This window comes from Haemaphysalis longicornis, unplaced genomic scaffold (assembly GCF_048455015.1).
Source record: "Haemaphysalis longicornis isolate Haplotype H1 unplaced genomic scaffold, Haemaphysalis longicornis Haplotype H1 scaffold_10, whole genome shotgun sequence".
In the NCBI taxonomy this organism is placed as follows: domain Eukaryota; kingdom Metazoa; phylum Arthropoda; class Arachnida; order Ixodida; family Ixodidae; genus Haemaphysalis; species Haemaphysalis longicornis.
In genome coordinates this window covers 19,872,505-19,899,914 of record NW_027526204.1, presented here as the reverse complement: position 1 = coordinate 19,899,914, position 27,410 = coordinate 19,872,505, and the positions used below count along the sequence as shown (strand labels likewise).

The 27,410-nt window shown below is 48.0% G+C and overlaps 1 protein-coding gene across 1 annotated transcript in view; it reads right to left on the bottom strand.

Annotated features, from left to right (window-relative positions):
• The window catches only part of LOC144158267 (ATP-binding cassette sub-family C member 3-like), a 93,026-nt gene extending 88,340 nt beyond the window's left edge, over window positions 1-4,686 (bottom strand). The window contains exons 1-2 of the mRNA XM_077689036.1: window positions 4,438-4,686; window positions 1,777-1,980 (exon numbers count right to left, since the gene is read on the bottom strand). Coding sequence (XP_077545162.1) covers window positions 1,777-1,980; window positions 4,438-4,686 — 453 coding nt within the window. The remainder of the gene's footprint in view (window positions 1-1,776; window positions 1,981-4,437) is intronic.
• Between the last annotated feature and the right edge of the window lie 22,724 nt (window positions 4,687-27,410).

Here is a 27,410-nt window from a genome sequence, read left to right as displayed (position 1 = left end):
GCCGGACGCTACTTTTCCCATCATGCCGTCCACAAGTGCGGCCGCCGAGAAGCGCGTATCCGCGCTCTTTCCAAAATGGTCCAAATACAGCCGCAATAAACCGACTACGGCGATGATGGAAAGCATTACGACAAGCTATCTTCTGCCCTTTTGAGCGTCCACCTTCGAGGCAACAATATAACCGTCATCATAACCCCCATGACTGATGTCGCGCAGCCAATGAAGTCACCGTGGCGCTTAAAGCCATCTATTCCGGACTTTCAGGCGGGAATGCGACCGGCCCCATTATATTTCGCGCATTAAGCATTCTGGATTCGTCTCCCACTCCTCACAACCACCGCATCACCTGGACGCCAAGGCATGCGTCTCTCGATTCAAGTGAGGTGGCTAATGCCGACCTCGACTGCGCTTTTCCACCGGGAACACCACATCGAAGCATATCCCCTACCACCCGAACCGGGCTATCTATTTCCCGATGTACTAGGACGTCCTTCAGCACAGTCGGCTCCCGCGGTGTACCATTGAAGGGCCTCACGACAAACTGACAAATGAAGAAGCTATCAGGTATCGCCGCATAAAAACTACCGCATGCGTTCACAGCACAGTGATTAAGAGATTTTCACTTCCCTTCCCAGCCCAACGAGTGGAACACCTGCCCGCAAATTTGCACCCCCTAGCTCATAATTGGGGCTGCTCCCTTAGCATCCTCCTAAATCTCTTCCTGGCCACAGCGTAAGAATAGCGGGAAGGCAGGCTGGCCAGCTCCGTTCCCAAATGCCACTTCAAGCTGCAAAGAGAGCTCGGCGGTCGAAGGCCGTCCAGGGACTTGTGTACGGATAAGACACCCTCCCCCCCCCCCCCCCCCCCGGCAGCTCAATGTTGCGTAACACACAGTTTTTTCCTCATTCATACAGCGGTGCTAACAAATTATTTGTTCATTCCGCAGAGCGTAAACGTTTTTCAGGGCACCTTCCCATCAACGTTTGCAAAAATGTTCCGGCGTTATGGGTGGGTATAGAAAAACTTCATTGACTGCGGATGACATTAGGTTTCCAAGGGAGAAATTTTTTTCCGTGTTTGTTAGGGCCTGCGAAGATTGGATGAGAGGACGAGGAACGGCAAACACATCTTTATATTGTATGGTTTTGTAAATGTAACTATTAAAACACTAAAACCGAAACCTTAACATTGTATTCGGCCGCCTGGTATTGCGTAAAATAAGCAAACATTAGAAAAATCATGGAATCCTGCAATCTGCCTCGTTCTGAAACATGCACGCTCATAAGTGGTTCTCTTTCTGGAGTCGGATGATGCTTATGGCAAAAACTTGTGGAGCTCCTGTTATCACTCCGGTTTGTTACGTCAATTGCAATTTATATAAAAAATTGATATCGGCTTTTCAAACCATCGAACCAACACTGCATCTGGGTGAAACGCGCATTACTCCAATTTATTATTTCAACTGTAAGTTATATACAGTTGATATGGCCTTAAAATGGAACAAATTAGCATTGCATGTGTATGAGAGGCGTGAGGCAAAGAACACCGACGTTATATGCAATAAAATGCAGCTGCACTTGAAGCTTGTGGGCAAGAAAATACTACAAACCATAGCTAAAGGGCGTCTAGTATCACAAAGCCTACATATGAGCTTAAGAAAGACGCACAAAGGCGGTTTGTGAGCTCTGGATTGCTGGTAGAAGCCACGGAGGTCGGAATAAAGATCTTGGGCGTTGGAGAAGGATCCACTACGATTTCTCTGTCCACATAACTCACCACTGAGCTGGTAGAGCTGTAGACGGCGTCAAGAACCGCGTCCAGGAGGTTGATTCTGAGCAGCCAGTGCAGTTCTTTCTCTCGTGCACGCACCACGTTTTCTTGCATTGCGTCTTCCCAGGCGTACATCTTTACCACGCGGATCGTGGAGAGCAAATCTGTAGTGATTTTGAGGCGCTCGTCCCTGGCACTGGTGGCTTTGGCCTTAGTAAAGGGAGAGACAAGAGTGGTGTTACAACCGAGATCTAGCTCCGGAACATAACCTAAGTACTTTGCAAGCACAGAAATATGTGAGAAACACGGCCAACGCCCCATTTTCGGAATTTTAAACAATTGAGTGACCCTTCAAGCATCTTTTACCCATTACATTCGTGGAAGGGCGAGCCAAGAGGGGTGATACAACGGAGAGCTAGCTCTGGAACATAACATAGGTACTCTGCAAGCACAGAAATATGTGAGAAATAGAATAACACGACAACGCCCCATTTTCGGAATTTTAAATAGTTGAATGACCCTTCAAGCATCATTTGCGATTTGAAAATTGACAACGACGACTCAAAATTAATAAAACACGTTGATTGTATGAAAAGAGGGAAGACTTTTATGACTCAGGTTGCTACTGCATAAGCTAAGAAAATATGAAAGTAGTCTGAAACACGAGAGCACCCAAAGACGCCCTCGAACATTTTCCGTGCACTTAAGCCTGCTTACGTGCTGTGGAGCGAGAACGTGACGGTACGTAGTTATTAGGGCCTTCTTCGTATCAGGGCACTGAAGAATTTCGCCTAAAAAGTTATCTTTGGAGGATAGGGTGAGAGAAGGCATGTTTACACAGCTTTCATTTAGGCGCGAGATTTTGGCAGCTTCAATTATTTGGAGATTTTTTTTTCTTTTTTCACTTCAAAAATAGCTTCGGAAAAAAAAATTGGCCGCATATTTGCTCCTTTCGTTGCAAATGTCGACAAAAGACGATAGTCCTTATCACCTTTTGCCAAGTGAATGCCTCTCTTCACTTTCCCGCTCATCTGTAATGTTGTTCCTATTGCGTCGCGCTTCTTGCAAGGTACAGACGCCGAAGGTTTGCTTAAATCATTTTAAATTTACCGCATTCTACTGCTTCAGGCCGGGTGTCTCGATGCCAACGCTGCCGTACGGCGAAGACGCGCGTGAATCGAGGCGCCCTACTTCAACGTTTATAGAACAGCGTTTCCATACTCCACGTGCGTTGCAAGCAGAACGTGGAACCTATGTAATGGAACCTTTCGTAACTGTTGCCGGTTGATTTCTTAAAATGCCGCCAGAAGCTATACTGGCGCGGGCGACAGAAGGCGCTGGCGGAGTTAATTTCTTTTCTGCAGTTGAAGCATTTAATTTCGCAAAATTCAAGCATGTATTATTTTTTTTATAAAGGAACACTGCAAATATCATTTCTGTAATAATTTGTTGTCTTATATTTCCGTAATGTGTTGTTCTTCTTCAACACTGTTGACAATTATGGACATTACACCGGACGTGGACGGGTAGATTTAGCTGTGACTATGTAAGACTATTGCGCAGGCATTGTTTTATTTTGGCCGGGTGGCTGAATCGGGTCACAGACAGACAGACAGACAGAAGGAGAGTGAAAAGTATGGCTGTGAAGCCTGCAATGAAGTCCTTTTTTTTTAAACTACACAGTGAAACCCTTCCCGTAGATAGTTGGTTAGCAGAAAGAGGTATTTTTGTGCCGTGGACAACCGACTGCAGACTGTGCAAAAAGCCGGAAACTAGTAATCGCGTCTTCATCGACAGTTTGGACCCAGTGTTCCACTGGGACGTCCTGCAACGTACGTTAAAGAAAGACTTACCCCTAACACTGCGTGGAATTCGGTTCCTACCCGATAAAAATGAGGGCAGTGTGCCATACGATTTGATCATGCTCCTCAGCCTTCATAGTATATGGAGCACGAGAATGGCGGAGAGGAATGCGGATATAAATACCCGGCCTGTCAGGGAAAATTTCATTGAAAGCGTACAATATATACGGGAAGTGTTTCGTGCTGAGGATGATCGCCCTGAGTGGTTGGCTGTGTTTGACGATTTAGTGTGTGTTCGAAAGTTTTAAAGCCACGTAGCCAGCCAAGTAGGGTTGACGGATCATTACAATATGACATGATGCGGGATGTACTGTAGAAATGTCAAAGCAGGTCTAAAAAAAGACAGACATACAGACAGGCTAAAGTTTCTGGGTTTAGGTAGCCCAAGAAACACTGTCGTCTTTATTAGGAGCACAGCCACCATCCCCAGAATAAAGGTCTGGGTGGCTACTAATCTACTCGCATACGTTATAATGGGGCTACTTTAATCTCTCCTTTGAACACCATCCTGTTTGCTAACATATTTGTTTCGAAGAAACCCTGCCCTTGACCCAGCTTACAATTCGATTTGTGTGCAATACTGCTGCGATATTATTGTTTTTTACTCTGGAACAAAAGGCCTACCATTTATTAGGCGCGGAAAACCGAACTTTCACGTTAACGTGTTTTCCTTTGTTGCTCATGTAGAAAATTTCCCATGCATCAAATATTGTAGATCGCAAATGTGCATTTCCTGCACAGTTATTTACACGCGAATTCCTAAATGAGAGTGAGTTCTTTATGCACAGTGGTGAAGTTCGCTCACCCAGAGGCGCTTTTGGATGAAAGAGCTCCCGTAGGGCAGGCTGAGGACCAGTACGAGCCACGAAGCACAACACACAGACGGTCCAATGCCTGCGCGGGAAGCGAGCATCCAGAAGATCAAAGGAAGGAATGCTAAGCTGAACACCGGCGTTGGAATGGTGATAGCCGAGGTGCATAGCACCGAGCAGTCTACGCCAAGGATAGACGTGATGTAGCCAGCTGGGAAGCAGGACTTCAGCCCAATGGACATTGCGGTCACCTGGAACGCAGTACAGCTGTTAACGCACTCAGATGAGGAGCATGCTATACCAACAGTGGACGTGCAAGCCGTTAGTAATTCATGGTGTTAAACTTGCCACGACAGAGATTAATACCGCGACGAGAAATGAACGTCATTGAATGAATGACGTGGTTCTTCATGAGTTTGGCACGTCTTTTTTTCGGCCATCAGATTATGGGATGGCCTTTCACGGGTGAGGATGCTTAATAATGAAGTGAAAGCGCTGTGCCGGTGCTAATTTGAGGACCACGAAAGAACAACTGTGCCTTCCTGTTTATGTCAAGCGTTTTGCTTTGGTGTATGAAGATACCCCCGCACGCATACTCAGTAAAGATTGATGTCAGGCTAGTTGCTGTAACATGGTATTGAAGGTACGTTGCGCTGGCTGTGAACACGGAGACGCACACGGGAAAAAAAGTAGACTTTCACGAGAAGACGGCCCAGTAACAGCTGATTTATTAGGAACAAAACAACAACACCTATAGAAAACGCAGAATGCAACAACCAATTCCGGATAAATTGGGGGGGGGGGGGGGGTCAGACGGGTGAAATATACTGATAAAAAGAGATAAAAAGATAGCGGTGGTCGAAGCGGTCCACGTGCAGTCATTAGAAAAATGATTCTAAAAACTTAATCTCACGCTGGGTGAGCGCAATCGAAGGGGTGCTCAGGCATTCACCCTCGCGTCCTGAAATCATTGAAAACGCTTCGTAAATCTCCCAGGACATTTTATCTTTAGCGCGGAACAAAATGGTGGTTTCGTCAAATGCGACCTCACACTTGCACCTCGCACGGTGTGCCGCAAGATTTCCCACTGTGATGACTTGTTGGCAGGGGCATTTATGCTCACAAAGTCTTTCGTTGATACATCGGCCTGATTGTCCGATCTAGAATAAGCTGATTGAACGCAACTGCTTCGCGTGTGACCCGCCCGAAGAGACAGCGCATCACCTTGATAATGGCATGCATGGAAGGAGCAGCAACAGCAAGATTGTTGTTATTGTTGTTCCTTTTTGTTTGTGGCGCATACCCACTTGGGGGATTGGCCAGGATCGGGAGATATATTGGGGCTAATGTGCCCGATTTAGGAGACTAAATTTTGGAGAAAAAAAAATTGTTGATCAGAATATTTGCACAACAAATACAAGAATTTGTAAAATGAAAGTGTGCACTATGCAGGAATTTGCAAGAAAAGGCTATGCAGGATTTTGCAATAGGCTCTTATTTCGTCTGTGTACAAGAAGAGCGGCTAACAGGGTAGGCGCCTAGTCTCTGAGACGTAGGTGTGGACGGCCGTAACCAAATTCCTGTGGGGAAACCTAAGCGAAATGGCACCGAACGACAGTAAGACCGGCATTGAAAAGGTAAGTCCAAAGTGGTGAATTGGCTCCACGAGGTATTTTCTTCTCATTGAAGAGAAGCCGCGGTAATGTAAGAAAAAATGCTCTAGGGTTTCGGGTTCATCACAAAGAGCACAATGACGAGAGGAGGTGAGCCCAGCGCGGTGCATGTACAAGTTGAGCTGCGGAACTCTACAACGTAAGCTAGTTAAATTAACCTCGCATTGGCGAGATTCGCAACATCGGGAGTCCCACGCATATGCCAAAAGGGCGTAATCATCGAGGGAGGTGATAGCATCCTCCTGCCTCCTCGCCAGATGCTGATGCCGTCGGATCCGTGTAAGATTTGCGGGTCGCGTGTGCAGATAAGGCACAAAGTCGGTCGCGATTTCTTCTTTCTTTCTTTTGTTTATTTCATTCTGGCTAACGCAAACGCAACCTGTTCGAGGGCGTTGCTTTACGATGCGCGGGGAGGCGCCGTCACGTGGTATTTTTCATATTTCGCGGGGTTTTTTTTCATTCAGAATAAATGTGTACGCAATTAGTTCGTCGCTGAAAATACCGCAGTTAGATGCCCCTCGTGGGTACCTACAAATGCATCATTGACACTTCAATGATTAGGACATTAATTCTAGAGTTAGATAATCAAGTACAAGTAATTAGTTAAGTTTCATTAACGAAAAAATTACTGTCCGCTTCTTCTCAGTAGTGCAAACAGTATGCACTAGGTTTTATTCGATTTACGCCATTGCTCTTTTTTTAAATCTTGGTGCATGATAGCTGGGACACCCTGTGTGTGTATATGAGCCCCTCATTTCCCATTGCGATATATATATATATATATATATATATATATATAAATATATATATATATATATATATATATATATATATATATATATATATATATATATATATATATATATATATATATATATATATATATATATATATATATATATCGGCGCCGTCAAGAAAACCTCGGAAAGCAAAGGGGAGGATGTGGTAGTTAATTGAAACAGATAAAGAATTTGGAAAGAAAGAAAGAAAGTGGAGAAAAAATGCCCGCCAGCTGGGATCCGAACCCCTGACCTCCAGTTTTTTTTCCACTTTTTCTTCGGCTTCGGCCGAAGAATGCGCCGTAAATGAAACCAAATCCCAGTGTGACTTGTTCCGCGGCTCGCTGGCCGCGTAGCAAAGCTTGGCTGAACCACTCGGTTTCGTCGAAGCGGCGCCAAGACGAGAGCTGCTGTAGGTTTAACCAGTAGTAAAACAAAACCGAAAATGGGACAGAAAAGTCCGAGTATAGCGCGGGGACCATGCGTCGACTGGGCGGGCCGTGCATGCATGCGGCCTTGGAGTTCGACCGAATCGAAGATCCATGCCTGTGCCGCCATCTTATGTCCGTCTCCGTTCATCCCCCCCCTTTTTCTTTTTTTTTACCCCTTTTCTCTTCCCGCTGACTACTTTTACACCATTTGCGGAGCGCGCAGGACTCAATCTTGTTTTTGATCTTGTGTTTGCTTGTGTGCCTCTTGTTACGTGTTTTCGTGCTGCCTTTTCGTGCGTGTTCTTTCCCCTTCCCTCACCTTCCACCTTTCTAGCCAATAGGAATGTCTCACTTGCTCAAACTGTTTGAAACACCCCTCACCCGCGACCTCTCCTGCAGGGTTCAGGGAAGTAACCCTCCCTCAAAGAAGTTTTTGTATGAAGACGCAATGTGAGAAATGAAAATACAGCCCTGAAGAAGGAGTTTCTAACTCCGAAACTGTTGGCAACAAAAACGGAAACGTGTCAGTCGACTTCTTTCACTATTTTTATACTGGCCCATCGAACCTCATGATATCTATATATATATATATATATATATATATATATATTGTAGCGTTGATTGTGGACGCGATTGATGTAATCATCATAGGCGCTCGTGCAAGGACAAATTCCCCGTTGGGGATATTCGGCTTGGTGCACGCCCGACGACGAGAAGGCAGAAGTATCGCTTGGCGCACGGGCCGATCGAGTATCGCGTCGGACGCAGCTTGCTTGGCACGAAGAACCTCGGCTTCTCCGCAGGACTAACTGCTCGTTAGTGGTCCAATAAACCACGCTTCAGTTTGGTGGAGTGTGCGGGTTCGTTCCCATCGTGACTCTACCTTCGCATCGCAAGACTCCGATACCACATCCTGGAGTTACGAAGCAGGCGGCTACAGCCCGTGATGCAGCTGAACACCGACCGGGACATGGCACCGCAGCCCATCATGTGTTCGGGTGTGCTTCGCCAGCGCGACCCCCCTAACTTCGATGGAACGGATGACAACGACGTGGAGGAGTGGCTGTCGCAGTACGAACGAGTAAGCGCGCACAACAGATGGGACGATCGCATGAAGCTTAATGACGTTGTGTTTCATTTGGACCACCTAGCCAAGAAGTGGTTCCACAACAACGCCGCCACATGGCTACCTGGGCTGAGTTCAAAAATCGTATTGTCGAGGTCTTCGGCCGTCCCGCCGTGCGGAAGCTTCTTCCTGAGCAGCGTCTCCGCACACGAGCACAGCGTGCTGGAGAGACCTTCACAAGCTATATCGAGGATATTGTGGACCTCTGCAACCGTGTTGATTCAGCTATGGCGGAAGCAGAGAAAATTAAGCACCTGATGAAAGGAATCGATGATGATGCTTTCCAGATGCTGTTAGCGAAAGATCTGCGAACCGTTGCTGACATCATCACCCACTGCCGAAGCTACGAAGAACTCCGCAGACAGAGGGTGCTTACCAGGAACTCTTCTGCCCAGGGAGAGCCGCTGTCGAGCTTGACAGAGCCGGGGGCCGATGCATCCTTGATGCGGCAGCTTCAACAGTTTGTTCGCGAAGAAGTCGCTCGGCAAGTGTCCCTTCTTACCGTGGACCCTGGATCAACGATGCCACCGTCTGTTCCTGGCCCATCTCCACGATACGGAGTGCCTCCGCAGCCTACCGAAGTGACTCCTTCCGTTGTCTCGCCGACGCTTCCAGCGCTTCGCCACATGACCAAGGAACAGGTGGCTGAGGCACTGCCACCCACTCTATATTATGCACCCCTCACGTATGCCGACGCTATGGGGAGACCGGTACAGCCAGCTGGGACGCCTTTTCGGGCCATGCCACCAACCCCGCCACGCTCTGCGGTACACAGGAATCCGCCACCGGTGAATCCGTGGCGCACGGCTGATAATCGCCCCATCTGTTTCGCCTGCCGACTTCCAGGCCATGTGGCCCGTTACTGCCGCCGCCGCGTGCCCGCGATGAATGATGACGTTGGAAACCACACTTTTGGCTTTTGCTCTCCACACGGGTCTCCGCAGCTAATGACAGACGTGTCACCCAGGTCGCCGTTACCTGCCTCCGGTTACAACGATTTTAGCCGTCGTGACGCCGATAGCCGCCGTTGAAGCGCCCCACGTCGCCGCTCACTATCGCCGATGCGACGTCGTTCAAGCCCAACTGAACAGGAAAACTAGCCGCCGTAGTTCCGGAGGCAAGAGCTGCGCGACTTTCGAACTGCGAAAGGCCTACAAATGTCATGGACGTATCTGTTGAGGGTGTATGTACAGTCGCACTAGTCGATACAGGCGCAGCCGTCGCCGTCATGACCGCCGATATTTTCCGCTCGCTTAGAAAAGTTACGACGCCGCTGCCGCAATTTTCGTTATGTACCGCAACTGCGCAACCTGTAAAACCTTTGGCAGCCTGCACGGCGCGTGTCACGATCCAGGACGTCGTGTACCCCGTTGAGTTCCTCGTGCTGCCATCCTGCTCCCATGACGTCATTTTAGGCTGGGACTTTTTATCTCGCCATCGCGCAATAATCGACTGTGCGCGTGCGCAAGTAGAATTTGATTCTCCCTTGGACCCGCCTTACGACGACCTTCAGTCCGCTGCCCCAGCAAAGCTCACCGTGGCTCACGACACGGGCATCCCTCCCCGCTCGGCTGCTCTCGTACCGCTCTGCTGCTGTTCCATTCCCGACGCACCTGTTCTTTTTACGCCGTCGCCCTTATTTCTCCATCGAAAATCGCTGTCCCTGCCATTCGCCCTGCTGACAGTTCATGCTGGCACGAGCGCCATAGTAGTCACCAACGAGTCCTTGGAGCACCTTCGTCTCCTGCACGGTGAGGTCCTTGGCTGCGTCGAAGTTGATCGGCCACAGCTTGTCACCGCCGTACCAGACGACTTTCCGTCATGGGTTCCAGTGGCTGGACTGAGTCCTGCCCCGTCAACACCAGACCTGTCGCCTCCGGACATTGGCGCTTCGATCGATCCTACACTCAGATCAGACCAACGAGTGAGGTTCCTCGCTCTGCTATATCTGTTCCGCTCTTCTTTTGACGGCGCAAAGGCACCGCTGGGCCGAACATCTGCAGTTGCCCACTCCATCGACACCGGCTCGCATGCACCCCTGCGCCAACGACCGTACCGTGTGTCGCCGAAGGAGCGCAGCACTATTGACGAACAGGTGAACGATATGGTCAAGCGGGGAGTAATTCGGCCCTCCAACAGTCCCTGGGCGTCTCCCGTGGTGCTTGTCACAAAAAAGGACGGCTCCATCCGCTTTTGCGTAGATTATCGCCGTCTGAACAGCATAACGCGGAAGGATGTCTATCCTTTACCACGGATCGACGATGCCCTTGACAGTTTACAAGGCGCCGAGTTTTTTTCTTCCCTTGATCTGCGGTCTGGATATTGGCAGGTACCCATGGCGGAGGCCGATCGCGCGAAAACGGCGTTCATCACTCCTGACGGCCTGTATGAATTTAACGTCATTCCGTTTGGCCTGTGCAACGCTCCTGCCACGTTCGAGAGGATGATGGACACTATTTTGTGCGGCCTGAAGTGGAAAACGTGTCTTTGTAATCTAGATGACATAGTCGTTTTTTGTCCCGACTTCGACACTCATTTGAGGCGCCTGGAGCAGGTTTTGACTTGCCTTGCCAATGCCAAATTGCAACACAACATGAAGAAATGCCACTTTGCGGCGCGAAAGTTGACCATACTGGGCCACGTTGTGTCGAAGGAGGGAATTTTTCCCGACGCCACCAAACTTCGTGCGGTCGCCGAGTTCCCTAAACCGACCACCATGAAGGCTCTAAGGAGCTTTATTGGTCTATGTTCTTATTTCCGCCGCTTCATTCGCAATTTTGCCGCCATAATTGCGCCCTTGACGGCGCTTCTCGGCAAGGAAAGCGGTATTGGCGCTTGGACGAGGGATTGCGATGAAGCCTTCGCGAAGTTACGGCGACTCCTTACTTCCCCGCCTATTCTGCGATACTTTGACCCTACCGCGCCAACACAAATCCACACGGATGCCAGCGGCGCCGGAATCGGTGCAGTGCTTGCCCAACGCAAAGCTGGTTTTGACGATTATGTCGTCGCTTATGCCAGTCGTACGCTCACCAAAGCTGAGTTAAATTATTCGGTCACGGAAAAGGAGTGCTTGGCCATCGTATGGGCGCTTACAAAATTTCGGCCATATTTGTACGGTCGTCCTTTTGACGTTGTGACGGACCACCACGCATTGTGTTGGTTGTCGTCGCTCAAGGACCCGTCTGGCCGCCTTGGTCGCTGGGCTCTGCGCCTTCAAGAGCATGACATCCGTGTGCTGTACCGCTCCGGCCGGAAGCATTCAGACGCTGACGCTCTGTCCCGCTCCCCCCTACCGGCGGAAGACTCGTGTTTCGTTTCTGTTGATGCCGGCCTGTCGTCCCTCGACATCACGGACATGCCAGCCGAGCAGCGCAAGGACCCCTGGATTGCCTCGCTTATTGCCTTCCTCTCAGGCGTGCTCTCTCCCCAAGAGTCGCGTGCGCTGCGCCGACAAGCTGCCCACTTTGCACTCCGCGACGATATGCTCTTCAGGCGCAACTACCAATCGGGAGGTCGCAAATGGTTACTGGTGATACCACGCCATTTGCGCATGGCCATATGCGCATCCTTCCACGCTGACCCCAGCTGCGCGCACGCCGGTGTGTTATAAACGTATGAGCGGCTTCGCCTACGGTATTACTGGCGGGGAATGTACACGTTCGTCCGCAAGTACATCCGGTCATGCATCAACTGTCAGCGGCGCAAATCCCCTCCTACTCCTGCGGCGGGCCCGCTGCAGCCATTGCCGTGCCCCCAAAGACCGTTTGACCGCATTGGGATAGACCTTTACGGTCCCCTACCCTGCACAGCCGCTGGCAACCGTTGGGTCATTGTGGCAGTGGATCACCTAACGCGCTATGCAGAAACCGCTGCTCTAGCAACCGCCACGGCACGTGACGTCGCGTTCTTCTTGTTACGCCGCTTCATACTTCGCCATGGTGCTCCTCGAGAGCTGCTCAGTGACCGAGGTCGCGTCTTCCTCTCGGAAGTCATCGAAGCCCTCCTGCGGGAATGTCGAATTATTCACCGAACTACGTCGCCTTACCACCCGCAAACCAATGGACTCAAAGAACGGTTTAACCGCACTTTGAGTGATATGCTTTCGATGTACGTGGCGTCGGACCATTCTGACTGGGACGTGATACTTCCTTTTGTCACGTACGCCTACAACACGGCCACGCAGATGACGACGGGATCCTCACCTTTTTTCCTGCTCTACGGACGGGAGCCGGCATGCACTCTTGACACAATTTTGCACTATCGCCCAGATCAGACCGAGTTCGCACCCATTTCGGAAATAGTCAAGCATGCCGAAGAGTGCCGTCAGCTCGCCCGCTCGCTCACATCTGAACACCAGCAACACCAGAAGCATAATCTCGACGCCTCCACCGCGGTTCCAACCTATAGGCCTGATTCACTTGTCTGGCTTTGGGTCCCATGCCCTACACCTGGTCTCTCACCGAAGCTTGTTGCAAAATATCGTGGACCCTACAGAGTCGTCAAGCAAACTTCACCAGTGAACTACCTCGTCGAACCGGTTGCTCCCGCACCCGACCGTCGACACCGTGGACGCGAGATAGTTCACGCCAACCGGCTGAAAGAGTATTACGATGCTGTGGTCTCCTCGTCACCTTGAGTCGCCAGGATGGCTCCTTTTCCACCGGGGGCGAATATTGTAGCGTTGATTGTGGACGCGATTGATGTAATCATCATAGGCGCTCGTGCAAGGACAATTCCCCGTTGGGGATATTCGGCTTGGTGCACGCCCGACGACGAGAAGGCAGAAGTATCGCTTGGCGCACGGGCCGATCGAGTATCGCGTCGGACGCAGCTTGCTTGGCACGAAGAACCTCGGCTTCTCCGCAGGACTAACTGCTGGTTAGTGGTCCAATAAACCACGCTTCAATATATATATATATATATATATATATATATATATATATATATATGTAGCGAATCGGAATAGGAAATGAGGGGCTCGTTGGAAATAACACAGAAATAAGGGTTGGCAGTCGAGAAAACCTCGGAAAGCAAAGGGGAGGATGTGGTAGATCATTGAAACAGATTAAGAATTTGGAAAGAAAGAAAGTGAAGAAAAAATTCCCGCCAGGTGGGATCCGAACCCACGAACCCAAGTGAATGGGAAAATCGCCCCGCCGGTAGCGTAGTGGTTATCGCGCCAGACCGGTATTCTGGAGGTCATGGGTTCGGATCCCACCTGGCGGGCATTTTTTCTTCACTTTCTTTCTTTCCAAATTCTTAATCTGTTTCAATGATCTACCACATCCTCCCCTTTGCTTTCCGAGGTTTTCTCGACTGCCAACCCTTATTTCTATATATATATATATACAGAAAGATAGGTCGGCAGTCCACAATGCCAAAGGAGGCATAGGGGTGTGGTTAGGCTCTTTTCTTTTCTTTTTTTTTCACTACGGTTAATTAAGTATTTTTTTTAATATACAGAAGAAAGAAAGAAAGAAAAACACGCGCCCAGAATGGGGACCGAACCCACGCCTTTCGATTACATGTCGAATGCCTTACCAATTCGGCTATCTGGGCGACTGTGTTCTGCTTCACTTTCTGGGCTTTTTATATTTACTAGAAGTGTATCTGACGCTTGAGGGTGGTAGCCAGCTCTGGGCGCGTGTTTTTCTTTCTTTCTTTCTTCTGTATATTAAAAAAAAATGTTTACTTAATTACCCGTAGTGAAAAAAAAAAGAAAAGAGCCTAACCACACCCCTATGCCTCCTTTGGCATTGTAGACTGCCGACCTATCTTTCTGTATTTCCTCAACGATCCCCTCATTTCCTTACTATATATATATATATATATATATATATATATATATATATATATATATATATATATATAGAAGCACATTCAGCAGTCCAGAGCACCGAGAAAATCATAGACGAGAAGTTTCACTGATATATTCAAGGTCCGCGCATTTTTCTGTATACGCCTCGAGATTCGCGATCGCTGCGCCGCCTGCCTCCGCTTCTTTGCGGCGTTTGCGGGATTATCGCTGCGTAACTGATAGGTGGACATGCAGCGTTTTGGTTCTCTTTCGCTTCTCTTTGCCTTTCGGCGCCCTAAACAACTTCTTATGGTGACGTCTGTAAGCACACTGCACGTTTAAGGCACTTAAAAAAACAGCTGCGTCTTGGTAGAGCGCTCGAACGCCAACGAGAGCTACCCGGGGAGGCGGTTCTGCGCGCTTCTTGGCCGCTCTCGCGGGCGTCGGCGACGGCAGCAGCATATCACCACTGTCACCTTCGAACACGCCAGCACAAGTGAATTCTATTTATTGTCGCCTCGTTTAGACCTCATATTGGCACTGTAAGAGGTTGGTGCGTTTTGCAGAGCAGACAACAAATGCGGCTTTGCTTCGAATATGTACGTCGTAGAAAAATATGTTTCGGGGATGTGATAGCCCAATAGCTGACAATAACTTGTGCCTTTTATGGGAATATAAGCCACGCGAAAATGATAAGTACACTCAAAGGGTGTGCGTTGTCAAATATGTGCCAAATCAAGCTTTATAGCAAGCACCAAGGTAAAAGTTAATGAAACCAAGGGAAAATGAATGGTCGGCAAGTCAGGAATAAATATAATAGTCGTACGGGAATGAAAAAAAAACCCAGTGCAGCTTCTGAAATGCTAAAGATGTTCGTTTAAGCAAGGTAGTATTCAGACCAACAAGATGCGAAATGCACTGATATTTCGCAGGACATTGTGTGTGCGTGGGGGGGGGGGTAGGAAGGAGGGGGACGCTAACCATCGTTGTTTACGAATGCGGAGCGAAATCAACGAACGAACGTTTTAGTAATCACAGACACACACACACAGGCTGCGTGTTCACTTTTCGTTTTTTTTCGCTTTCAAAGTTCAACGAACGGCTGATCACTCGGCGGACGCATTTTTTTGAATACTGGGTGAAAGTTCACAAGCTATACGAGGTGTCATTGGAAGAGTTGATTGATTAATTGTAGGTTTTAACGCGCCGACGCAACGGAGGCGATGAGGCGCGCCGTAGGGCTGGGCTCCGGATTAATTTTGACCACCTGGATATCCTTAACGTTCACCGAAATCTTATACACACGGGCTCGTTGAAGAGTGTGGTATCTGATAAGGCTCTCTGATTTCGGTTTATGCTATATTCTGCAGTCTCCCCGTGTCATATAAGGATGTTTCGAAGTCGTGGAAGCGGATTACTCTATAAGCCCATCTCCGCGCTTCTCGTGGGGGATAAGTGTAACAGATTTATCTTTGCGAGCCTCACCTCGGGACAAGGCGACCCAGCATTAAAATTTGTCGTCGTGTGCTGACTCCCGAGTATAATTTTGCATTATCCATCGTACTTCTTTCGTAAAATGTTTGTGAAATTTATGCCACATTCGCTTGTTCAGGGTACTGATCAATATAAGCGTAACTTGCGTGCTGTCAGGTATGAGTGCTCCGCTAGATTATACAAGCGCACAAAGTCGATTTACATCATAGTGTGTATGGCCGCAACATGGCCATCGGAGGAAACACGGCTTACGGAGACACTGCCACTAAATTTCAGGGCAGCGGAATTGCTATCAGCTGCATGCATATGCCGGCTTCGGGACGCCGGCCTGTGACACACAACTGGCGCTCATACAGACCGAATTTACCACAGATCGCGTCCAAAACGTTTATACTCTCGTAAACACACCACGCTTGCAGAGTGCCTGATCCACATTATTCCATATTTCGAACGCGCAAAAACGGTAAATCGCAGTCTTTAACGAGCCGCAAAAGCAACGGCGAGAGGGGGGAGCGTGCCGGAGACTCCCGCGGCTGCTTTCTAAACGGGCCGGTAGGGGGATTTCAGTGGCGCCCCTACAGGCCGAGCTCGAGGCGTATAGGTAGGACGTACAGTGAAGAAAAGAACGCTCCTGGGGTTAGTAGCGAATCAAGGATTTCAGCAACGTTGTCCGTGTCTTTATGGAGTAGTTATGTTCACTCAACCTGCCTACCTAAGAGGGTTGTAGCCAATGGCTGTGGCATTTCACGGTAAAGGCATTGTTCATATCTCGCGGGCCATGAACCGAGCATCCAAAACATGGAAAGCCGAGCCGACAGACGAGAAGTGCACTTATGCTGTCTTCGGCCCCGAAGCTCCCAAAGCATTGACCTAATATGGTTGGGAGTGAAGGGGTCGTTGAATTAATACACACCTCCAAACCCTATTCACCCCTAAGCGAGCTTTGCACCCGTATTCTTCAAATTCGGCTTTACTAGTAAACGAAAAATGCAGCGCCGGGAGGAAATGTCATCAGGGACCACAATGGTAGTGTGACATCAAAGTATGATGGCACAAGTACGGTCGAATAAGTATCTCAATAAAGTCCATCAGCATCACTGCGATCCGAGCCGCTTCTGAATAGTTTTCATTGTGTCTTTGCCGAAAAGCATTGATAGGAATAAATCTTGAGAAGGAATAGAAGCAGTCTGATAGCAAAGCATGAAGGTTCCATTGCTTTTTAGTTAACATTGTTCGCATGCGGCACAACTGCGATCCTTGACGCGCTGCACACAGAGGCGCACGTTTCCTGGTTGATCCCACATTAAAAGTAAGCTTTTGAAATTCACATAGCAGCGAATATCTGACTCACAACACTCCTCTGACTTTAGATTTTTACAGTAAATGTGGGTTCGGCGTACCTTTTGAAAGATGAAACCTAGAAGCACTGAACGAACTCGGCAGCCAAATATGTGCGCAGGTTCTAGCTCCGAGCAGGAGACCAAAAACTCCATTGTGGTTGTAGCCGTAAAAAGCAACACAGCGGTCGTCATGCCTGCACCATTGCTACTGTTAATCAGCAACCTTAAAACAGAGTAATCAAAGGGGATAATGTGAGTATTGGTACATTGGTGTAAAATCGAGAGAAAAGCAAGCAACTGTGCAATTTATTTGTAAAGAGATATATTAGGTTAAAATATTTGAAACAAGAAGCGCAAATGGTTAATTGAAAATAGGACCACTCTACTAATCAAAGTAATGTGTCCTGGATACCAAGGAGGTCACGAGACTAGCAACCAGACCAGTTTAGGCATTGGCAAAACTATCCGCAGTATCCACCTTGCCTTCGATCCCTTCAGATTTTAAACACTCCAAAACTATGTCGTGGGGGACTTTGAGAAGTTGGCTTCACTCAGTATCCACATACGGGGAACGAGCCCACTCGTCACCGGAAAACTCGTCACAGGCCAACTCGTCACACCGGCCTTTTGGTACAGTGCCATCTCGAGATAGGAACTCTCGTGCAAGGCGCCTTTTCGTCGCATGTATTTCGTTGCACCGCGGTCGTGTGAACAAAAGCCTGGAAGCCCTGACCGGAAATTGGCGTCGGAAGCCGGTCTGAGGCTGGTTTCTACAATGGTAAATTTGTTACGGCTGTTTAGGAGGGCGTGGGGAAGCCTATGCGACCAGCAAGTGTGCATGAAGGGCTGTTTTTTTTTCTTTGGGGGTAACGGGAGAAGGAGGAGGGGAGAGGTCAGCACGACCTGCACTTCTTCAAGTGCTGATGGTCAGGCGTATTGAGGTGGGGTACTTTCGTATTTTCGCGCGTATAACCTGCCCTTGCATACAACCTGCACCCACACTTTCAGTCTGCGAATAAAAAAACTAAAAAAATGGCGAAGTTTGCAGTAACTCCCGCAAAGCTTGAACCATAGCCAAGCTGGATGATTTTTTTTCTATGTAAACACTGAAGCACACACCACCACGCATTTCATTAGGTTTGAACTTGTTTATTTGATGATTTGATTGATTTGGAGTGTTTAACGCGCCGACTCTACGCAGGCGATGAGGGGCGCCGTAGTGGACGGCTCCGAATTAATTTTGATCATCTGGGGATTTTCAATATGCGTGCGCCGAAATGTCGAAGGCACGGGCGTTTTCACCTCCATCAGAAAAAAGCGGCTGCCGTAATCGAACCTGCCTCCTTGGGCTCAACAGCAAAACGTCGTATCCACAGAACTTTGTTTACTTCTTATGCGTGCTATGAAATACAAATTTGCATGCTATTATGATGTTAATATAATGAACTCGGCATGACGGCATATTTACTTAACTTCCTTCTTCAAAAACTTCGAAAGAACACTCGCTCGCCCACATAATTTTTAAATGGGCGACGAATAGCAGGCGGGAACATCGCTTTCACGTTCCAAAACAAGCTCGTAATGCGAGTTTTTTGTGTGACGAATATTCCGGTGATACGGGAATTCCTCGTACCAAATGCCCTGTGACGAGTTGGCATTCCTGACCAGTTTACCTGTGACGAGTTGGCCTATGACGAGTGGACTTCAAAGAGGACACACTGGTCACAACAGAGAGGCGAGGAATGCAGACACTGCTCATAAGATAAATAGCTTCCCCGACCACTATGAGTTGTGCGTGCCTTCAATCAGTCAATGTATACTAGGTAGAAATTTTAAACCAAACTAGCATCAGGTTCCACTCAGTGTACTAGTGGAGAGAGGAGACCGCGAGGCCAAGAATCTGTGGCGGGCGAGGAGAGTCAACCGCCACTGCGAGGCGATTTTTCGCCATTCACTCAATGAGACTCCACCGCCTAACGAGTTTCGACGGGACAAACCAGCATGCATTGCTTTTCATCAAAAGAATAGCAGTAACCGCACAGTGAATCTGCTGTGCTATTCCCAAGTGGGGGGCGCTCATCTGGCAACACTGCCCAGGAAAAGCCTCCCACTGACGTTCACAGCAGTCTGGATGTCCAGGTTCACTGGCCTGTGAATAGCCGGTTTCTGTAAATCAATTTTTCCTTACGGTATAGAAGGCAACTCTCAAGGAGGTCCTCTCCTTGAGCCGGAGATTGATCTCCACTGGGGTTGCTATAGCTGCGGCCCACATCTTCCACCGATTAGATTTTTTTAGCTGTCATGAATCAACCCTCTTCTCCGTGCCGAGATTTTACATGGGTTGGCTTCGTTCCTCTGATTCATATCAACGCCGACGCTACCGGCAGCCACAAATTAAGCTCTTGGCGTACCTACAGCCCATAAACCTGATAGGTGACCCGTGGAGACGTAATGCACTTGGCACGGCAACCGATGCCACGATCCATGGCGGCCTCTGCTATCATTTAGAAGCGCCCTAAGTTCGGAAAGGAATTTGGCATGGCATTCAGGTTCCCTTTGCGAGCCACGCGTGATAAAAGCAGCGGAATAAATTACGTAACATGCAAGTGGAAGATGAGCTCGTCAGCATGTGTCAAAGGTAACAACCGCCGCGATGAGGGCCTTACTCGAGTGCAGGAATCCTTGCCAAGATACAGGCTTGGTAGGCAGTGGTGCAAAGACCGATACGCAGAATATCCACCCAGAGCAATCGGAGCAACTCCTCCAGAAACTCCCTCCGCCTTCGGAGGCCACAGGGCCTGCGTAGAAAATCAGAGGAACCGAAATTAAGAATTATAACTGCTCAACAGCGGGTTTATCGGCTAATACACGTGAGCGGTGGCGAAAGCACTCTCCAAAGAGACGTGCACCGTGTTTGGAGCGACCAAACGCCTAATTGACACAAATGGACAGTAAGGCGTAAATTTAACAAAGCCTTGAGTTTAGGCTAGTTGGCTCTACATTACGTGAAAAAAAAACAGCGCAATACTGGAAACTAATGGAAGCTTTTCACGTAAGGCTAATAGACCTTCCGGTTTTGTTATGTTGCGGCGGAGCGCTACGTTATCAGTTATATCTTATTTTTGACGTGATGGCAGTGTTTGCAAGGTTCCAAAACTGGCGTATTCTGAAAAATTAAAAGCCTGAACAAACGTCACAAAAGCGGAATAAAAAGTGTAGGTCGGGTTTCGTGCATTTTATTTCGAAAACATTTAAACAGTTGCCGTCATTGAGACTCAGTATAGGCTTGAACACAATAAGCGGCTGCTTTATTGCAGATTGAGAAACATTTGGCAACAAAATATCAAAAAAAAGGCTGGAAGCACATGGGCATTTTCGCTTCGAATACAATTCTAAGGAAATAATTTTTCAAGTAAGCACTTCGTCAAGCCATGACTGCCTTTTTGACATCTGGTAAACAATGCTGAAAGGTCAAAAACGGCATGCACAAGGGGCAGAAGTCATGACAAGGCCCACACGTGACCTCGCGCCCCTGAGCACTTTAGTGAGGATGGATGCGAACTCACCTACGTTTCAGCCGTGCTGTGATTCGTTGGACAAGTCTGACACAGCGCATTCCTCGCTGTAGCAAAGGAAGCGTTGGGGCCGCTGATATCCTCTTTGGCAGGGCTTCTTTCAGTACACTGCGATCACATGGTTGCAGTTACATCGTCATTACAATCACCAGCCTATCTAAGCCCACTGCGAAAAAAGGCCTCTCCAATTAATCTCCAATTACCCCGGTCCTCTACTAACTGCGACTAATTTATCGCCGCAAACTTCTTGATCACATCTGCCCAACTAACTTTCTGCCGCCCTCTGCCACTGCTTCCTTCTCTAGGGATCCACTCTGTTAACCTTAATGACTAACGGTTATCTTGCCTTCGCATTACATGCCCTGCCGACGTCCATTTCTTCTTAATTTCTACTGATATGTCCTTAACACGCGTTTGTTTCCTGATCCACTCCGCTCTCTTATTGTCCCTTAATGTTACACCTATCACCTTCCATTCCATTGCTCGCGAAGTCGTCCTCAATTTAAGTTGAACCCTCTTAGTTAGCCTCCAAGTTTCTGCCCCGTAGGTGAGTGCCGGTAAGATGCAGCTGTCATACACTTTCCCTTTCAGGGACAATGGTAGGCTGCCATTCTTTATCTGAGAAGGCCTGCCGAATGCACTGCACTCCTTTCTTATCCTTCTGATTATATCTGCCGCATGGTTGAAATCCGGGGTAAAAATTTGGCCAAATAGATATATTCGCTTACCACTTCCACTGCCTCACTACCTATCGCAAATGGCTGTGCTGTCCCAAGGTTATTGATCATTACTTTGTTTCTGCATATTAATTTTCAGACCCACGGTTCTACTGTGCTTGTCCAGTGAGGTAAGCATGCTTTGCAATTCGTCCACCGAGTCTCTTATCAATTCAACGTCATCAGTAAATCTGAGGTTAGTGAGCTACTCTCTATTAACCGCTACTCCCACCTGTTCCCAATGCAATGCTCTGAATACTTCTTGTAAACATGCTGTGAATAACACTGGAGAGATTATGTCTCCTTGTGTGATGCCCTTCCATAATTATAGGTATTTTACTGCTCTCCGTATGGAGGATGATGGTAGCTGTGGACCCATTGTAAATATTCTGTAGTATTTTTACGTAATGCTTGTCTACACCGTGGTTCCGTAATGCCTGAATGACCGCTGAGGTTCCGATCGAGTCAAATGCTTACTCAGAATCACGTAGTTGCCAGATATTACTACAAAATACCTGCAGGGAAGGCTTTCTTTGACATAAAAATACACGAAGAATTATTCTCCAAGATAACAACTCCTTAATGAGGACGGAACAGCAAAAATACCCGATGGTTTCTTAATTTTTTGCGCATTACCGAAGCGCTGTGCTTCGTCTCCTGATTTATATTTACCAGGAAAGTTCAGGATTATACGTAACACAAAACACATTTACCTGGAAAACCTCAAGAATATAATGCAGAATTCTTTAGTTAAAGCCAATGTACAAGAAACCAAGGTGAAAACCCGCGAACAAACCATACTGTCCCCATTTTACAACTTCAGCTTACTCCACTGTAATATTGGAGAATAAAGATTTCTCACTACATTCTTCCTTGCGTGCATACTCAAGAAAAAGCAGCATAAAACAATCACATACGGAAACAGAGCGATGCAGGCTTGGTTGTCAAGCACGGATAACGTGTCTTCGTTTCTGTATGTCTGTAATCGGAAGAAAATAATTCAGTGTACAAAATATTTGCACAAATTTATAGAATTTTTTCTAAAAAATAACAAGTACTCACAAAACATTCATACAACCAGCTAAAAATGAGAAACCAAAACAACGTGTGCGGTTGATGTGGGGAATGAGGAAGGTGTGTTTGGGGGAAGGTTTAATATTAGGTAGGTGATGGGAAAGGAATGGTAGCAGAAAAGCTTCAGCGCCTGCAACACCCACTGTTCAGAAGCCCCTCTCCCCCATTTTCCCATAAAAAGCGTTGAAATAAAGTGATCCGGATGGTCCCGGAGCTAGGAGTCTTCAAAAAAACCTCACTGAGTGGCTGGGAAAGGAAGCAATGAGTCGTCAGTGGTCGGAGCCTTTGCAACCCCGGTATTTTTAGCAAAGAAACTGCGGAAAATACAAAAAGGGGTGCTGAATAGGATAATATTTTAATTGTAATTGTAGAAAACTGAAAAATACATTAGGGTTTTAAAAGTGCAGCAGTATTGGGTAAAAAGCATACTAAGAATAAAAATGGCAATAAAAGAAACCAGGGTCCCCGTGCCTACATGACAACGAGGCGCTTACAGCTCCTATTTCTTCTTCCCGACCGCGGCGGCCGCTTTTCTGGTGGGACGAGAAGCCAAAGCGCCCGTGTGGTCGACATTTAGGCGCACTTTAAAACATCCCCCGTAGTCAAAATTAATAAGACGCCTCATCACCTGCGTAGCGTCGGCGCGTTAAACTCTACAATCAATCAATCAATCAATCAATCAATCAATCAATCAATCAATCAATCAATCAACAATCAATCAATCAATCAATCAATCAATCAATCAACCAAAAAATTATTTATTAAGTAATAATTCATCCCTATTTATTCAGTTTGTCCATTCGCGTCTGACCCCGGTCTTTCTGAGTGGCTACCTGGAGCAAGCAGGCAACACGACAACGTACGATTGGGCTCCATCTTCGACGCAGCTGCGCCACCTTTTCCGGATTCAGAAGTGGTACGACAGGCATTTCGTGCTATAGCGGAGGCGAACGAGGGCAGCTTCACGAAGTGCTCGCCTCAGGCGATGAACGTCAATATCGCATATATTCCAAACCACCTAAATGTGCGTGGTTGCAAGGCGATGCAGCAGATCTGTAGCGCTCGACTGATGGCATCGCCATATGTCGACATTGCCAGACATAATCGGACGAGTGGCTACGTGTGCACGCGCTGTGTGAAGGCCATTTGACTCCCGGTGCCGACATGGGAACCGAGCACTTACAGATCCTATTCCTTCAGGTTGCTCTTTATATCGTTTTAAACGTACAAGCGTATTCCCAAAGTCGCTAAGGGTGGCCAATGGACCACTTAAGACGTTTTTTTTTTTGTTTTTTGCGTGTCTGAGTGATTTGCTGTGCTCGTTGTATTGGAATCGCAGTTGTTACTGCCCTGTGATTTTGAGAAAAACTCCTGCCCGCTATCAAAAGCATCGAACAGGAACTCCTTCAGATGCTCCGCTGCTTGCCGAAGATGTTGGAACGTCAAGAAGTACTAACAGAGGACTCCGACACGCTAAAAACACAGAATAAAATACTAACGAAGAAACCTACGCAGCTTGAATCGAAAATTCGTAAACTTGTAGGATCATCCCCTTCAGCGACACATGTTGGAAGTGACGAAATACGCCCCCAGAGCAGCAACTTGCAGATGCTAAGCAAAATGTTTCGGAACACTGGATGACATTGAAAATTGCTTCCACAGAAATAACCTTCTGGTTGCTGGTGTGGAAGGTTAGGAACAAGGGACATGGGATTGATCGGAGGCCAGGGTTATTTTGCTTTGCGGTGAAACATTACACGTTGCAATGAACCCGCCTTTAATTGAATGGGCTCACAGAATGGGCAAGCCTGGATATGGTGTTCTAGTATGCGATACTATACAGATTATTCCGGTCCGTGGGCTGACTCTTCTTCCGAATCTGGTATAGTGTATAGTACTAATTCCGGCCGGACAGAATATTGTTGTAGGTTCCTTTCATCGCCCCACTGTCCATGTCAGCACAGCGCCCCTTTTTAGTTTATCGTGATCACTTTCCGTCCTTTCGTCGGATGTTGTTCTGCATGGTGATTTTAACATAGGTGAAGTTACCTGGAACCGGAAGTTACTTGCAAGATTTGTTGCTGGTAACTTCAAATTTTCTATAAGAAGCTGTCATCCGGGATCGCTTATGGTGGAAAACATTATGGCCGCGAAGAAAAGTTTGGAAACTCAAGCTTCTCTATAACATTAAGACAGGACTACCTCGAATTGATGAAGATACTTACTAAAAACCCCCAATTACGTGTCGGCACGAAGAGTCAAGAAAGAAAAATCATACCGCGCCAGTGCCGCATTAATGTATTCTTTTTATTGCGCCATTTTGCCACAGGGCATAGGTAACAGGAAAACAATCGACAAAACAGAACAGGGGTACGACAAAGAACGAAAGCAAAAAAAAGAAAGAAAGAAAGAAAGAAAGAAAGAAAGAAAGAAAGAAAGAAAGAAAGAAAGAAAGAAAGAAAGAAAGAAAGAAAGAAAGAAAGACACAATGTGAGGCGGGCGCACTACAGAAAACTATAGAGTCCAGTTTCGGAAATGGATTCCAACAGCTTCTTGTAAAGTGGACCGTGCGCCCACCGATGAATATCAGGAGGTCGGCCTGGGCGATGTCCTGTGGGCCCCATGTGTCGAACTCGGGTTGATTGAAGCCCTGGACATGTCCCTAGCAAGTGTTTTTAGCATACCATCTTTCCCAATACAATTAGGATTGGAACACGCTCTCAAATAAAATTCTGCGCTCACCGTATGTTTCTACTGCTATTGAAGGTGTTTTGTGAGTTTTAAGGTTTTGTTTTGTTGCTGTTCGCCGCGCCTTGTTTTGAACTGTTAAAAGACAAACCCATCGTCTCCTTCTCTAACTTTTTTGTATGATTACTTGTTGTTATTGTGGTTAAAGAACCGAGGCGAGTTCCGCGGGACGTGAGCGAATCTTTAATGGCGGATGGATCATTACAATGGCGGTGATAGTCGGAGGCAGCTGCCAAGCTACCTCTTCTTCCTCTAATATTTTTAACATCCTCCTGGCCGCGGAATAAATGTTGGAAGATGTTTGACATAACGCCTAAAGTTCACTTGTCAGCAGTCATCCATTGCTTCTGCCTTTGGAATAGACAACAGCAAAGCCTTTTAGTCCAAGTTCATGTGAGTGGTTCATTGTGACCCCGATGGATGTCATGCCCGTATTAGCCGCATCAGAGTATTTTATACTTATGCTTCCAACGATGCTTGGAGCGTCTGTGGAACCAGCGCATTGATGAATCCGACCAGAATTGGTTGCTCGTCTGGACCGTCTTCCGTCCTTGATAACGACTTTGTACTGTTCGTCCAAACTTCGTGTGACATGAGCTTGGGGTTGCCTGTCGTGGCTTAGAAGAATTGAGGTGTAGGCTGGGTCTTTTGATGTGTTTACCGATTTTTCTATGTAAGGCTTGTCCTTTCTTTCTTGACTTTCGGATCAATCGGCAGGTTATTAGAGAGTTTTAGCTGACCGTCCTCGACGGTCCGCTCCGGTACCGGCGGCGCGCTTAGCGAAACGGGAGCCAATGCCGTTCGCGTCCAGGCGCGCCACGCATGAGCAATGGCGCTCCCGCTTGCTATCGGAGAGGAGCGGACCGTGAAAAGCGGTCAGCTAAAACTCTCTAACGTCGCGGAAGCTAGAGCGACTCGAAGGCCCAGAGCCCTAGACGGAGCGATACGTGCTTGTTTATTGGGTTCCTCGAACACAACTACACAGCATGATCGTGGCGCGTGCTCACGCCCGCTTCGTCCTTCTTTTCTACATCCTTCCGCGGGCTCAAGATGATTAGGCGGCTGATTCTAACAGGTAAAGTTTTTGCACTGGATGGTTTATCACGTGACTCGTTGCTGTCCGCTCCGAGCACGCTCTAGCGACGCCGTCGACGCCGTGGTGCAGCATTGTCACTCGTCCCAGTTTCCACTGCATTGGCGGAGCGTTGTTGTCATGCACTATTACGACGTCGCCCACCTTCAGCTGCGGTGAAGTAGCCTGGGGACAGCTGTGAGCCGAACGCAGTAACAGCAAGTATGCGTTCCTCCATCTGCGCCACAACTCAGCCGTCAGCCTTTGATGGTAGCGTGCTCGTCGCCGTAGGCCAGCTGGGGTTGACGACGTCTCGGTCACCGCTAACTCTTGGGGCATGCAGAGCGCACGCCTACCTGTCATAAGTGGGAAGGCGTAAGTGGAACTCCGTCATCGGGGTGGTCTTCGACGTAGGTTAGAGGTCGGCTATTAATAACAGCTTCCACTTCGCAAAGGGTGGTGGACAGAGCTTCGGCAGTAAGGCTACTGCGCCCAAGGTAATGCTTGAGAACGGCCTTGGTGGAGCGAATGAGACGCTCCCACGAGCAACCCCACCAAGGGGCTCGCTCAACGATGAATTTACAGTGCACATTGAGTCCAGTCGTATATTCCTGAAGGGCTGACGTAGCGCCCTTAAATGCTCGAGCGCAACTATGAAACGACTGAGCGTTGTCAGAGTAAACAGTGTTCGGTATGCCGCGTCTTGACACGAACCGACGGAAAGCCAGTAGCGTGGTAGCCACTGTCATATCCGACGTCAGCTCCAAATGTATGGTACGAATGACAGCACATAAAAATAATAAAATGTATGCTTTTGCCGGATGAGCTTTTCCACGCACGTAGAGTGGTCCACAGAAATCCAGGCCTACCACAGAAAACGGGTGGGCTACCATGATTCTGTCGCTTGGCAATGGAGCGAACGGTGCAGTTTGGGCAGTCAGCCTCTGGCGTCTGCACGTCAGACATTGGGCCAGCACCCTTTTGACGGTTTGGCGTCCCTTCACAATCCAGAACTGTTCTCTTGTCTCCGTGAGCGTGGCTTCGACTCCACCGTGAAGAGTGTGATGATGGGCCGCCAAAACAATGAGGTACGTAAACTTGTGCCGCGCAGGTAGCAGAATCGGGTGCTTGACGTCGA